Here is a 15,120-nt window from a genome sequence, read left to right as displayed (position 1 = left end):
GAAATTGCCTGGGAGTTTGAGGAGGCGTGCCATGGCAGTACCGTTCTCCGGGCTGCCACGCAACTGCTGATGATGTCATCGTTGTGTGCAGCAACCCCTCAACGCCGCGCTCCGACCTCATTCCGCCCCGCGGGGAAAATTGCGAGGCTGGCACAAGTGGATGTCAACGCCAGCTTCGCAGGCCGGGCCGGCAGGTAAATGGGAGGTGACCAGCGCCCCGCGCCGTCATCGTAATTGTTTCGCAGACTCTCTGATCCCTAGCATGGTCTGGGCCACCATCGATTTGCACTCCGATTTGGGTGCCGGGTTGCAGGCCCGATCCCACGCTGCCCTGGTGGAGGCCATCAGAGGCCTTGCAGAATGCACAGTGGCCCTCCCCTTTAAGCGTCAGCACCGAGCACAGGAAGTCCTGGCCTCAGCAGGTTACCGCACCCAAACGGGCACAGGGCAATTTCGCCCCCTTTTGTTTCACATACAATGGATTACTTTTGGCAACAAGCACAACCCCTTTTTGAATCATCACAGTAAACAATGCACAAACCTGGGCACCCGCCTTTTTACGGGTTTATTCAAAGCAAGAGCTTTCTGTTTGATAATCCGTTTCAGATGATCAATAGCATCACAGCACTGCTGAACTGTACCTACAGAGGGAAATTACCATTTGTTTTGATCAGTAACACTTTATTTTAAAATAACGAACAATCCTCAGCAATATGAATTCGTGGATTTTAATTATGTTTAAAGGGAATTGTGCCATTTCTCCTGATGCACAGAAAAAAAGTGTTCATATTGCATAAAACAAAATAATACAACTTAAACCATTTCGACCATGACAACAACAAAAACTTGGGGTGAAATTCGGGTACTGTGCACTAACGGGACGCAAATGGGTTTTCGCCCGGACATGGTGAGAATGGCAGCCCCACGAAATTGACCTGGGGTTTTGCAGAGGCACAAAGAGGTAGCATCTTGCTCGACATCGCCCGGAGGGAGGAAGATTCTCTCGGCAGAATTTCATCAGCCAGAATTAGAGGAGCGGAGATATCTCGCAGCGGGGACCGGGGCGGGGGGGGGGGGGGGGGCGGTGGGGAAGGAAGGAGGGGCTGGAGGAGATTACAGAAATAGGGATTATAGATAAATAAAACCCAAAGTAATTTAGTAGCAATGTACTGATGGCTTTTAAAGGTGACATTTCAGTCTTACAGATATTTTATTGGGACAGTATGCACAATTCTAGGGGGAAAATGTGCTGAAGTCACTTTTGATGCATTGCAGAGGTGACAAGTTAGTATTCATGAGTTAATGGTGGAACAGACAAATAGGCAGACACAGTCAAAACATAAATCCACTTCCTTCCAGTAGAAGGGTAGCAAGGTTAAAATAAGACAGTTAACAATGCCTTAAAAAATGATACTTTAGCATGGCTGCATACCAGATAAATCACAGTTAATATGACAAAGAACCTACCCAATGATTTATCATCTGCATGTGCTAGAGCAAGGCTTTCCACATACACAACCAATACTTCAAATACAAACTGGTCAACCAAGGCATTTTCTTCCCTAGAAAAATAGAAAAGTGTCACTGCTAGTAATGACCAAATAAAATAAATCCTGAGCTTATTCGTACATCAGCGTGTCAGATGGCTCTGTTTAAATATATGGGGGCCGAACCTGGCAGTCGGCCGACAAAAAAAAACATGGCGGCAGCGTGTCCTCCCTTTGTCGCACCGCCATTGCTGAAGGCTACAGCCGCACTGCACCGTCTGAAAAAAACACCTTTTGGCACTGCCTGGAGGGAGGAAGATTCTCTCGGCAGAATTTCACCATCGGAGGGGAACATCGGCAGTGCGCACTGATAACACACTTAGGACGGATCGGCAGCAGCGGGGGGGGGGGGGGGGGGGGGGGGGGAAAGAGAGCGGGTCACCGCTGGGATACCGCAGGAGAATTTTGATAATGGCGGCCATTACAAGAAAAGTCGGCGGCCATTGCACTCTGCAGCGTGGCCGATGATTTCCAATGTTAACAGGCCTTAAGGAAAGGGGCAATTTCAGTCCCATGGTGTTTAAGATGTGTACTTTGCTCAGAAAAATGAATTTCCCCCATCGAGTGCTAAATAATCAACTCTTGCTTCTAATCTGTGCATCAAATGCAAATATACTGCTATCTACAACAACAATAATGTGCATATATCTAGCACCTTTAACATAGTAACCACCCCAAGACTTTTGCTGGGTGGGGTTGTGGGGGCAGGAAAGAAGATGAATAAAATAGATAAAGAAACAGACATCAAGTAATAGTGAGACAGTTGGGAGGATGATCAACAGCTTGTTTGAAAAGATGTGTTTCAGAAGATTTTTAAAAATGGATTCCAGAGCTTAGGCCTCGGCAGCTGAAGGTACGGCCGCCAATGATGGAGCGATTAAAATCGGGGATGCGCAAAAGGCCAGGATTTGAGGAGCACAGAAATCTCTGCAGGTTGTCGGTCTGGAGGAGGCTACAGAAATAGCGAGGGGAGAGGCCATGGAAGGATGTGAAAACAAGGATGAAAAATTTAAAATTGAGGTATTGCTCAACCGGGAGCCAATGTAGGTCAGTGAGCACAGGATACGGCCTGCAGAGTTTTGGGTGAACTGAGAGGCAGCATGTAGATGAGAAATAGGAGGGGACCAAGGAGAGATTCCTTGGGGAACTTGAGTGATAATGGGGTGGGAGCGGGATGAGAAGCCAGTGCAGGTAATTCTGTGGCTACGACGGAATAGATAAGAATGGAACCAGGCGAGGGCAGTCCTACCAGTTGGACGATGGAGGGGAGGAGTTGGAGCTGGATAGCATGGTCAACCATATCAAAGGCTGCAGACAGGTCAAGAAGGATGAGAAGGGATAGTTTACCACGGTCACATAGGATGCCATTTGTGAACTTTTGGTACTATGGCAGGGGTGAAAACCTGATTGGAGGGATTCAAACATGGAGTTAAGGGAAAGATGGGCACGGATTTGGGAGGCGACAGCATTTTCAATGACTTTGGAGAGGAAAGGGAGGTTGGAGATAGGGCGGTAGTTTGCAAGGACAGAGGGATCAAGGGTTGGCTTTTTTTGAGGAGAGGGGTGATGGTAGCAGATTTGAAGGGGAGGTGGACAATACCCGAGAGAGAAGCGTTAACAATATCAGCTAGTATGGGGGGCCAGGAAGCGATGGCCAATGGTGGGTCGAAGGGATGCACAAATGCCAGAGTTGGAGAATCGAAGAAGGTGCATGAGGGTTCAGGATATTGCAGAAATAGGGTGGGGCAAGGCTGTAGAGGGATTTTAAATTCAATGCACTGGAGGACAAGGGTCAGCAAGTATTGGGGAGATGGATGAGCAGGGCTGAGTGCAGTCTATGTTATGGATGGCTAAATTTTGACAAGTTGAATTTTGACATTCAACTCTGGGTCGAATAGAATGCCAAAGGTTGCGCGTAATCTGATTCACGCTGAGCGAGTGGCTATGATGGGGGAATAAAGTCAATGGTGAAGGAGTATATAATGATGGTCGAAAATGATGGCTTCAGTCCTCCCAATATTCATTCGGAGGATATTTAGCACAATTTGATGTTGGGCAGGCAATCTGACAGCACAGAGATGGTCATGGGGGTCAAGGGAAGGAATGCAGAAGTAGAGCTGGATATCGGCTGTGCTTGGAGAGGATGGCCTTGAAGGCAGCATACAGATAAGGAAGAAGAGGTCAAGGGTAGATTCCCGGGGGACTCGAGGTGATTGTGTGGGGCTGAAATAGAAATCATTATTGGAAATGAGCTGGCTGCGTTTGGACCAGTAGGAATGGAGCTACACGTGTGTAGTCCAAAGGAGCTGGACAACAGAAGGAGGATGGCATGGCTGTGGAGAACAAGGAAGGAGGACAAATCACAATTACAGAGGATGCCATTTATGTCTTTGGTCAGAGTGGTCTTGAGACTATAAGCAAGGGCTGAAGGGATTCGAACAGGGAATCTTGGGAGATTTGACTATGGGGTCAGGAGGTAATAAAATATTCAAAGATCTTTGAGAGAGGGGAAGTTACAAATGGGGTGGTATTGGAGAGGATAGGTCATGGGTGGATTTTTTTTGAGGCGGGGTGATAAATAGCGGTTTTGAAAGACGAGCCTGAGCATAAAGGAATCATTAATGTCAGGAAGTATGGGGTCAGGAGGGTATTTGAGTGACTAAGAGCTGAGTGAAGAGGAGAGCAAACAGCAGTAAATAGGTTGCATGGAAGAGATGAGGGTAGAAAGGGCAGGCAGGAAAGATGGAAGATAAACTGCAAAGTGATAAGGATTCAGAACTAGACTGGAGAGTGGTCGGTGGCAGGGTAGAGAAAAGAAAGCAAAATAAGGGGCAGAAACAGCTGCACAGATGGTCGAAACCTTAGAGACAAAGAAATCCCCATGAGCTCTTCACACTTGGTATTGGAGGTGAGGTTTGAGGGAAAGGGGACAGAGGTTCGAGTAGGCAGTTTATTAGCGAAATGGGGCTGTGGGTGGCACTCGTCTCCCATGATGATCCTGGATTGGAGGATTTGATTGAGGAGAGTGACACCTGGTCATGCCAAACTGGATTTCAAATGACTAGACCAATTGTGCATCAGTTGTGGTTGCGTTTGCAGCCCTGTGACTTAAGGGTGCATACTGGGGGATGGAAGAAAGCAAGGTGCTGCAGGCAGAACTATTAACATTTACCTAAAAGCATACCTCAGCCTCAGTCTTATACAATTAAGAAAATGACAGGTGAATGTATCTCAATATATTATGACTAAAGATCCAAACAATTTGATTTTAATGAGCACTTGTAAAAGTTTAGGCAAAATGATTTTCAATGCAAGTCATAGAGCACTCCCATATGCAGTTAACTTACAGAAATTGTTCAACTCTGCTTCGAGTTACAATACATTGGTAAGGATTTGATTTTGGTACAGATATGAAACTATCTAAATTATATAAATGAAAGATCTCAAATAGGTTTACCTGAATTCTCTGTATAAGCTGTTAAAGGCAAGGGCTGCCCCCAGTCGCTTGAAAGTATTGGGATGAAGAGCGAGGCTGTACAGCCTCTTGAAGAGTGATTTTGTATTTACTGGACTCTTCTGCTGCTGCTGTGGGGTTGTCTGTTTTATGGACCACTTGAGGAACTCTTGAACACAGTGCCCACAGAAGTCTCTCAGAGTACTGTCCACTGGATCCACAATGCCATCCTAACAAAATTAGATATTTGTTTTCAACTTTCAGAACAAAATCAACACTGAGCTACATTGTAATCTGTTTTAGGACAAAGCATTGCCCAGTAAATGTAAGCCACGATTCCCCCATCACTGGCTGAAGAATGAAGTTTGGGACACAGAACTTATGGAGATGTACTTCCACCTGTACTGCTGCATTAGTTCTGTGTCCCAAACTCTGCAGCATTAAGATCAGTTCTGCCACTGTGGTTCAGCGTCCACTGTCAATGTTTAAAAAGGATCGTCTATTTCTCAGTTACTTTTCCTCCTCTTCTGGATATACATTCAGTATTTAAAAATCTTCAGACATTTTAATAAGGAAATAATTACTTAACAAGTAATAAATTCATTTGGAAATGTATTTCAATACCCTCCAGCCTGTAGAAAAGTAACATTTCGTAGACAACACTGTCAACAGTTAAACACAGAAAGACAAAAAGGAAATATGTAAATGATAGAAATTTTGAAATAAACATCTGAAATTTTTAAAACAGTAATTTATCTAACATTACTAAGCTGCCTGATTCATTTCTACTCACATAATTCCCTTTAACATGGCTGTTTACAAAGCTTTTAGTATCCTGGCTTGTATAAGCAAAAGTACTTCAGTCCTATGTGGGCCAAGACAGATATTTATAATCACTCTGCTTACAGGGAATTAAGAATGTAAGCGAACAATTGTTACCAGAATAGCTTCCAGCATCGCCATTGTATCCCGACTTTCAAATTTCCTGTTGTTAGTGAACCAATGGATAAGCTGCATAACAAGTGGTTCAAATAACTGACTGGTTACCTATATATAATTAAAAAATACACACAAAGAATTATCATATTATGATTCCATCACTGTATAAACCCAACATGATGTGGACCTGTCCTGGATAATCACATTAACATGTCACCTACTCATGGTATATACAGTACACATAAGGAAACTATAGAAGAAAAAGGAGGCTACACCTCTCAGCAGACCCCTTGCAAGTTGTATCATCATAGATTCTCTCCAGCTTGTTAACCACAGAGTGAATTGCCACATGCAAATCTTCAGAGTAGCTACAATTATGAAAACTTCAGGATATCAATGGAACATATTTATTCAATTCTATTTACATTCCACAGATGAGACTTCAGTGGTCCAAATACTGAGGCACATAATTGATTTTTTTTAAATCCTGTTTTGTAGAATCCTGATAATTGTTGCAATTAGACCAAAAAAAGTGCCATGGGGTGCTGGGATCTGGTAGTATTGGATCTGGGATTTGTGGGAGAGAAGTTTCAGGCATCTGGAAATAATGTGAATGGTATACTTGGAAGATGACGAGGATGCTGGGGTTTGCAGTGGTTAGACGGTGGTTTATAAGTGTGGGAACGTTGACAAGGGGTGGAGAGGTGCGAAGTGTAATGGGGGTGAAACAATTGAGTGGGGGGTTAGGCACACTCAAAGGGAGACACCTGAAGTCTAGGAGCAGTGGTTGTGGTGCTGCGTCTGGGAACATTGGGGAAGAAGGTGTCTGGTGTGGAACTATTGGCAGGGAGCTGCTGGCATCTAGGGTCATTAATAGGGAGTATTAGGATCTGGGAGTGGGGTGGTGGGGTGGCGGGAGTACAAGGTGGGGAGTGCCTGGGACGATTGAAGAAAATGGTTTTTGGGTGCAAGAGCATTGGGGAGTGCATGCAGGAGAATGAAGGCTGTATTGACATCCTCTCCCTCAACTTTTTTGGAACAGTGCCTTAACCCCATATTAGTTGCTTCAAGTGCATTGTGCAAATATACCGTATTTACAAGCCGTATCAGTGCATTATGCAGAAGAAACTCGTAAGAAACAAAGCTCCCAGAGCTTTGGTGGGAAATGGGAAGAGAATTAGGAAGAGAGAGATGCAACAGGGTTCAGGACCAGCAAAAGGTCTGTTTTTTTTAAATAAATAGGCCTCAGGCAGGTGGCACAGTAGTATCCCATCCTGTAGACGCAAATTGGGAAGACTCAATCAGAGGTAAGGATAATAAATAAGCAAGTTTAAACGAGAGACAGAAAGTGCATGTCGGGAACAGTGTTACATTTTTTGGGAGAAACATAGAAACATAGAAAATAGGTGCAGGAGTAGGCCATTCGGCCCTTCTAGCCTGCACCGCCATTCAATGAGTTCATGGCTGAACATGCAATACTTTTAATATATGAATTATATCTACATTTTTTTCCTACTACAGATTATACTTTAATTAAAAAAGTTAATCATTAATCAATCAACATACTCCTAAATTCAGGCCCATAGCTTTCATACCTTATCCACATCACAACCAAGACGGAGTAAGACTGGATATATGTGTTTGTTCAGCTTATACATGGTTTCTTGCTGTCCTTCAGGGATCTGGGATCCTTTTCCCAGCATATAAGCAACCACACTATGCAGCAGTTCACAAGCTGCAACCTGGCAAGATTTAAATTTATAAAAAAATGTTTTACATTTTAGCAGTATCATAAAAAACATGACAAATTAAGAGATCTGTAACTATGGAATGGTTACATAACAATCTCTGCCTGAGACCACACTTCCAACATGCTCATAGTGCCTCATTTTCAGTTTATGAACTGGAAAGTAAATTTACTGCATCCAAAAAGTTAGGAAGAAATTATAAAGCAGATTTAAAATATGAATAAAATGTAAGAGATAACAATCTAATTACATTATAAATGGTTAACTAATGTAGCATTTTATGATCCTAAGTACAGGTTGAAAGAAACACACATAATTTCTGATCGATACAACATAGCAACTATTGAGAAAGTGGCATAGTACTCATGTAGAGGAGATGTTGCAAGAAGAGAGTCATTGGAGTGGAATGCACTCTAACATGACACTCTCCTTCCAGTAGAAATATCGCATTGGACCAGGAACATAGTGTAAAATGTGGAAGAAGAGAATGTCGGCTTACCTTCGTCTGTCGGTCACTGGCAGAAAGCGCAAGTTCGGAGATGTGCGGTAGGAATGAATCCAAGTATATGACAGGTTTCATGTCTGCAAATGGTACTGCGAAACTCAGTAGCCTCTCTGCCACCCATGCAACACACTTCTTCATCATTTCCTCAGAAGAAGCAGCTGTACGATTAAAGTGGGAATACATAAGCATTTCTTGAAATCTTTATGCAATACTGTATTTTATATGTAACTTAATTTTGAATGAAAATTGAGAATACTACATTTTAAAATGTACTTTAATGACCGTCTTTAGTAAAGGAGCTACATGCTATTAATGTGGGCTAAAGCCGCTCTGATTTTTAAGGAATTACTTCAATGCTTATGCTTAGCATTTTCCAGCAGCAGAATCCATTTTGTAGATGTTTTACAAAATTACATAGTAATTGCAACATGGTAACAGGCTGTTTGATCCAATAAGTCTGTGTTGGAGTTTAACCTTCATATGAACTGCAGTCCCAATTCTCTGTGTCTGCCCTGTTCCCATATGCCTATGTTCTGCTTTACTGCACAAAATGAAGTATTACCTACCAAAGGTCTCTGCATCATCATTCGTTGAATGAAATTCAACTTCTACATATAAATGGCCATCGAGTCATTCAACAGACATTTATACTTGTATGAAGCATTGCCTTCCAATAGTTACAATGGGCACTTCATTGAATTTGGCATTGGCTTCACACTTCTTAAATAATGAATATCAGTCCACAATACTCCAAGAGTATTGTGTATATATTATATAATATATATAAGTGTATATGAGAAAAATCTGACTATCTTTGCAGATCTTAAAGTCAACACACACACACACACACACACACACACACACACACACACACACACACAGACACAGACAGTGTGAGAGAGCCGGGGACTGAGATTGGGACCGGACAAGCCTTCAGGCGGGGTTGGAGGTAAGTTGCTGTTATGTGTTTTCAATTCATTTCATGTGTTGCCAGCTGGCTGTATGCTTCACTTTGCAGCCTTTCACTGTATCCGGGCATCTGCTGCGCCGCTTTCCTTAACTCTCGGGAAGGTTTTTCTGGAGAGTCCACATACGCTGGTCTAATCAGAACTGGAGTAACTCTCAGCTGGCCAAACTTCCCTAAATGGCTAGAAGTGGCTGGTTACACGCCCCTTTGGCTGAAAAAAAAACTGACTTAAAAAAAATCGTAATTAATTGAGTTACACTGGTGCAAATTGATTGGGGAAACTGTGGTTTTTCAATTTAGGCCAAAAAGAACAGCCTGCTCAAAAAAAACAAATCACTGGGGAAAATTGAGCCCATTAAGTAGGGAAACTGATAGATACATTGACATTTTTATCAGACCATTAACATTAATCTTAAGCCCGAAGTCCAGGTAAAACCTAGAACAAATACAATTACACAATATCTGGCAGCCTTAAAATTCCATCTCTTATTTATTCTGTTTTCAATCTGATTGACACACTTCCAACTGTTCTTACACCCACCTGTGACCAGACTTCGGTTGATCTGCCCCCCAAGGGACCCGAGTAACCGCACTATTCTATGCCTCACAGCTGCAGCAGGGGACTCTTCACTCTGTTTCATGAACAGAAAAATAAAAATATGATCTAAAAGTAGATTTTTTCATTAATCACCAATGACTATATTTTGTAAATACAGGCTATAGGGCCAAAATTTCAAATGATTGTCACATACCATAGAATGATCCCTTGCATTTTTCAGGCGACGTACAAGAACCTTGTTTCCACCTTTACTTGAAGTATTAATGTTCATCATTTCCCAATTGTTTTCAAACTCATCTAATAGGAAGTTAAAAAAAAATGAAGTTTCCATAATTAAAACACTATTTTTTAATTATGGCATTTTTCTATCATAATGCATGGTTGACAGTTCTAAAACACAGTGAAATCCCAGTCATTTTTTCACGTTAGTTGATTTATTTAGAGAGGGTATTTAAAGTTGCAGAAAACGCAAGTGTGAGCTGTGGGTCAGCTGACATCACTCACGTCCCTAAGTCACAAGGTGATGGGTTCAAACCCCACTCCAGAGAGAGAGAGGGAGAGAGAGAGAAGCTCAAAGAGAGGAGGGGTGATTTAGGGGGGGGGGGGGAAGAAGAAAGGTCAGGAACTAAAAAATGATTAACAAAGGGAAGATACGACTGTGAAAGTAAACTAGCACGAAATATAAAAACAAATAGCAAGAGTTTCTACAAGTATATAAAAGGGAAAAGAGTGGCGAAAGTAAATGTTAGTCCCTTAGAGGACGAGACCAGGGAATTAGTGATGAGGAAATGGAGATGTCAGAAACTCTGAACAAATATTTTGCATCAGTCTTTACAGTAGAGGACGCTAAAAAAATCCCAACAGTGGATAGTCAAGGGGCTTATGCAAGGGAGGAACTTAACACAATCACAAAGGAGGTGGTACTCAATAAGATAATGGGACTAAAGGCGGATAAATCCCCTGGACCTGATGGCTTGCATCCTAGGGTCTTAAGAGAAGTAGCGGCAGGGATTGTGGATGCATTGGTTGTAATTTACCAAAATTCCCTGGATTCTGGGGAGGTCCCAGCAGATTGGAAAACTACAAATGTAACGCCCCTATTTAAAAAAGGAGGCAGACAAAAAGCAGGAAACTATAGACCAGTTAGCCTAACATCTGTGGTTGGGGAAATGTTGGAGTCCATTATTAAAGAAGCAGTAGCAGGACATTTGGAAAAGCATGATTCAGCATGGATTTATGAAGGGGAGCCATATTTGACAAATTTGCTGGAATTCTTGGAGGATGTAACAAACAGGGTGGATAAAGGGGAACTAGTGGATGTGGTGTATTTGGACTTCCAGAAGGCATCTGACAAGGTGCCACATAAAAGGTTACTGCACAAAATAAAAGTTCACGGGCTTGGGGGTAATATTAGTATGTATGGAGGATTGGCTAACTAACAGAAAACAGAGAATCGGGATAAATGGTTTATTCTCGGGTTGGCAATCATTAACTAGTGGGATGCCGCAGAGATCAGTACTGGGACCCAACTATTTACAATCTATATTAACGATTTGGATGAAGAAACCGAGTGTAGCGTAGCCAAGTTTGCTGGCAATACAAAGATGGGAGGAAAAGCAACGTGTGAGGAGGACACAAAAAACCTGCAAAAGGACATAGACAGGCTAAGTGAGTGGGCAAAAATTTGGCAGATGGAGTATAATGTTGGAAAGTGTGAGGTCATGCACTTTGGCAGAAACAAATTGAAGAACAAGTTATTATTTAAATGGAGAAAAATTTCAAAGTGCTGCAGTACAGCAGAACCTGGGGGCCCTGGTACATGAAACACAAAAAGTTAGTATGCAGGTACAGCAAGTAATCAGGCCAATGGAATCTTGGACTTTATTGCATAGGGGATGGAGTAAGTATAAAAGCAGGGAAGTCTTGCTACAGTTATACAGGGTATTGGTGAGGCCACACCGAGAATACTGCATACAGTTTTGGTTTCCATATTTACGAAAGCATATACTTGCTTTGGAGACAGTCAAGAGAAGGTTCACTAGGTTGATTCCGGAGATGAGGGGGTTGACTTATGAGGAAAGGTTGAGTAGGTTGGGCCTCTACTCATTGGAATTCAGAAGAATGAGAGGTGATCTTATCGAAACGTATAAAATTATGAGGGGTCTTGACAAGGTGGATGCAGGGAGGATGTTTCCACTGATAAGAACTAGGGGAGCATAATCTTAGAATAAAAGCCGCCCATTTAAAACTGAGATGAGGAGAAATTTCTTCTCTCAGAGGGTTGTAAATCTGTGGAATTCGCTGCCTCAGAGAGCTGTGGAAGCTGGGACATTGACTAAATTTAAGACAGAGATAGACAGTTTCTTAACCGATTAGGGAATATGGGGTCATGGGGAGCGGGCAGGGAAGTGGACCCGAGTCCATGATCGGATCAGCCATGTTCGTATTAAATGGCGGAGCAAGCTCGAGGGGCCGTATGGCCTACTTCTGTTCCTATTTCTTATGTTCTTATTTCTTATGTTCTTATTGGGGGGGGTGGGAGAGCACAGTGAGAACAGTAGGTGGGCGGGAAGGGGAAGAACATGATCCAGGTCTAAAGGAGATGGGGGAGGGGAGGGGGACGGGGGGCGGGGATGAGAGCAAGAACGAGATCCTGATGGGAAGATAGATCACACTCTGCCGCCCTGTTAGGCCGATATCACGTTCTACCACCCCCGTCCTCTTTATACCTCGTTCGCCCACACTCCTTCCCCCCCCGCCCCCTCAGACTGCAGTAGTTCAAGGCGGCAACTCTTGGCCACCCTCTCAAGGGAACCCACGCAGCCAGCTTTTCAATACAAAATCGCGCACATGCGGTACTTTGAATGGCCTGTGCAGCCCCTTAAAGGGGTTGCACAGGGCCAAACAAGATTAGAGGGAACATTGATTCTGTGTTGGTCCTACAACATGCATAACCATTACATTTATGTAAACCCAACTGGTTCATTAATGTCCTTTAGGGAAGGAAATCTGCCTTCCTCACTCAGTCCGGCCTCTATGTGCCTCCAGACCCCAGCAATGTGGTTGACTCTTAACTGCCCTCTGAAATGGCCTAGCAAGCCACTCAGTTCCACCAAACTGCTATGACAAAGTCACTATGGGAATACCTTCACCACATGGGACTGCAGCGGTTCAAGGCGGCAGCTCACCACCACCTTCTCTGGGCAATTATGGATGGGCAATAAATGCTGGACTTTCTTGCCAGTGTCCTATAATTGAAATTTTTTTAAATTATTTTATTTGCCGGACTCGACTATTCCGATGTTCTCCTGGCCAGCCTCTCATCTTCCACCCTCAACGAACCGGAGTTCATCCAAAACTCTTGTTAGACGTGTCCTAACATGCAGCAAGTCCCATTCACGCATCACCCCCGCACTCGTTGACCTACATTGGCTCATGGTCCACCGACAACGTTCCCACTAAGCAGCACGGTTGCACAGCAGTCTGGAGGTCCCATGCAGACTGCTTACGGGCTTTTGAATGGATGATTTTGCGCATGCGCGAAATTTTGAGTGGGCATGCAGCCCGTTAAAATGTCCTTGCACCTCTCCAAAAAAATTAGGGGTAACATTGTCCACCAACACCTTAATTTTAAAATTCCCATCCTCATGTTAAAATCACTCCATGGCCTCACCCCTTCCTATCTGAACTGGACAGTGTGAGCACCGTGAGTGCTCCTAAACCGGGTGGGTAAGCCCTGTCTGTTCTCTGAAAGCAGTATTGTTAGCACTTGAGCTCTGGAGCCTGGCTCTCACAATGAATGGATCAAATTACACGTTGCAAAGATCTTGGTTACTCCAGCAGGCAAGACCAAATTACACATTCCAGACAAACTATTGGGTGTGTCTTGTCCTCCAAGGGAACTAATCAGAAATCTGGTCTTATCCTTCAAGGGGACCAATCAGAAATTTGGTGTTGCAAATAGACACAACCTTAAACCAAGGCCCCGTCTACCCAGTCTGGTAGACGCAAACGATCCCACTGCACTATTCAAAGAGATAGGGAGTTCTCCCAGTGTCCTGGCCAACATTTATCCTGCAATCAACACCTAAATAACAGATGATCTGGTTATTTCTTTAACTGCTGTTTGTGAGAGCTTACTGTGTGCAAACTGACTGCCTCATTTCCTACATTACAACAGCTACTACACTGCAAAAGTACACTGACTGTAAAACACTTTGGGATGTCTTGAGGTTGTGAAAATATTTCTTTATTTCTGAAGATAGCTCGACAAAACTCACTTAAAGTTAACATATCCCAAGTGTAGCTGAGAATTATTCGAGGTTGAACCTTGCTGATGTAACCCTCTGAACTGCATGGCATCATCAAATTACATTTTAAATAATCCTTGAATCCTTGCTCATCATTTCCATAAGTCTTTTTTTTTTAATCTGCTTACTTTACTTTTCACATTTTCTTTCTCAGGATCCTGATGTTCTGAAACTCTTCACCTCCTTCACTCTTCCCTTCCTGTTATAATCAGCAAGTTTTTAAAAGCCCAACTTAGGTGTCATTTAATCAAATTTCTGGATTTATTTTGTTTTTCCACTACTCTTCAACTTTGGTGGTGTTTTGCATTGAGTCCCAGCCCTTCACTCAGGGTTCTGAATTAAAAACACTTTACTGTGCACCTATTATTATTCTCCAGCTGATGTTGATCTGTTTTACAAGATCGCTTAATATCATACATTTCAACCAGTAAACTAGCTATAATGCAACAGCTATGCATCATTTATTATTAAGTTATCACAACATGTACCCAAGTGCTAGGTGGACAAGTCTGAACACTTCAGCAACATTCTAAAGCACAACCCTTTAAGCCAGCCTTTTACACCCATGCTGAACAATTTCATTTAATGGATGGAAAGAAGAGTGAGTTTGTCGAATAGGGTGAAAAAACAAACAGAGACGAACTGAAATTTCTTACTCAAAGCTGCTGTTTTCAGGTAGCCATCCAGGTGTGGTAAAATGTCCTTGTAGTAAGGCTGAATGGCATGCTTGGCTATACGAGTTGACCAGTCCTCCAGAGCGTCCAATCCAGCATCAGCAAGTGGGATGTGGCTAAGGCCTAGTTTAAATGCAGTCTGATTGCAGATGGGGATGGGGGAAAGAGAAGAAAGTAATCATAGAATAATTGCATTTTATAACAAATTCAATGCATTGTGCCTGTGTCAACTCTCTGAATCAACCACTTGGTCATATTCCCCTGCCCCATACCCTTTCAAGTTTTTCTTTCTTAAATATTTATCCCCTTTTTTTTCTAAAAGCAATTATAGATTCTCTTTCAGCACTGTTGTTGATGGGGCATTCCTTATCCAAGCAACCCACATCGTAAAAAAAAAATCTCCTAGATTCTCACATT

The 15,120-nt window shown here is 42.9% G+C and overlaps 1 protein-coding gene across 2 annotated transcripts in view; it reads right to left on the bottom strand.

Annotated features, from left to right (window-relative positions):
• prkdc (protein kinase, DNA-activated, catalytic subunit) overlaps positions 1-15,120 on the bottom strand; it is a 364,122-nt gene that overhangs the window by 249,527 nt on the left and 99,475 nt on the right. For both annotated transcript variants that reach the window (XM_070892539.1, XM_070892550.1), the window contains exons 21-29: positions 14,686-14,842; positions 9,913-10,016; positions 9,702-9,792; positions 8,188-8,351; positions 7,536-7,682; positions 5,941-6,048; positions 5,005-5,231; positions 1,468-1,562; positions 542-641 (exon numbers count right to left, since the gene is read on the bottom strand). In XM_070892539.1, the coding sequence (XP_070748640.1) occupies positions 542-641; positions 1,468-1,562; positions 5,005-5,231; positions 5,941-6,048; positions 7,536-7,682; positions 8,188-8,351; positions 9,702-9,792; positions 9,913-10,016; positions 14,686-14,842 (1,193 nt within the window). The remainder of the gene's footprint in view (positions 1-541; positions 642-1,467; positions 1,563-5,004; positions 5,232-5,940; positions 6,049-7,535; positions 7,683-8,187; positions 8,352-9,701; positions 9,793-9,912; positions 10,017-14,685; positions 14,843-15,120) is intronic.

The sequence above is a fragment of the Pristiophorus japonicus genome, chromosome 1 (assembly GCF_044704955.1).
Source record: "Pristiophorus japonicus isolate sPriJap1 chromosome 1, sPriJap1.hap1, whole genome shotgun sequence".
Classification (NCBI taxonomy): domain Eukaryota; kingdom Metazoa; phylum Chordata; class Chondrichthyes; family Pristiophoridae; genus Pristiophorus; species Pristiophorus japonicus.
Note: the sequence above shows the minus strand (reverse complement) of the source record. Positions and strands in the feature narration are given on the sequence as shown.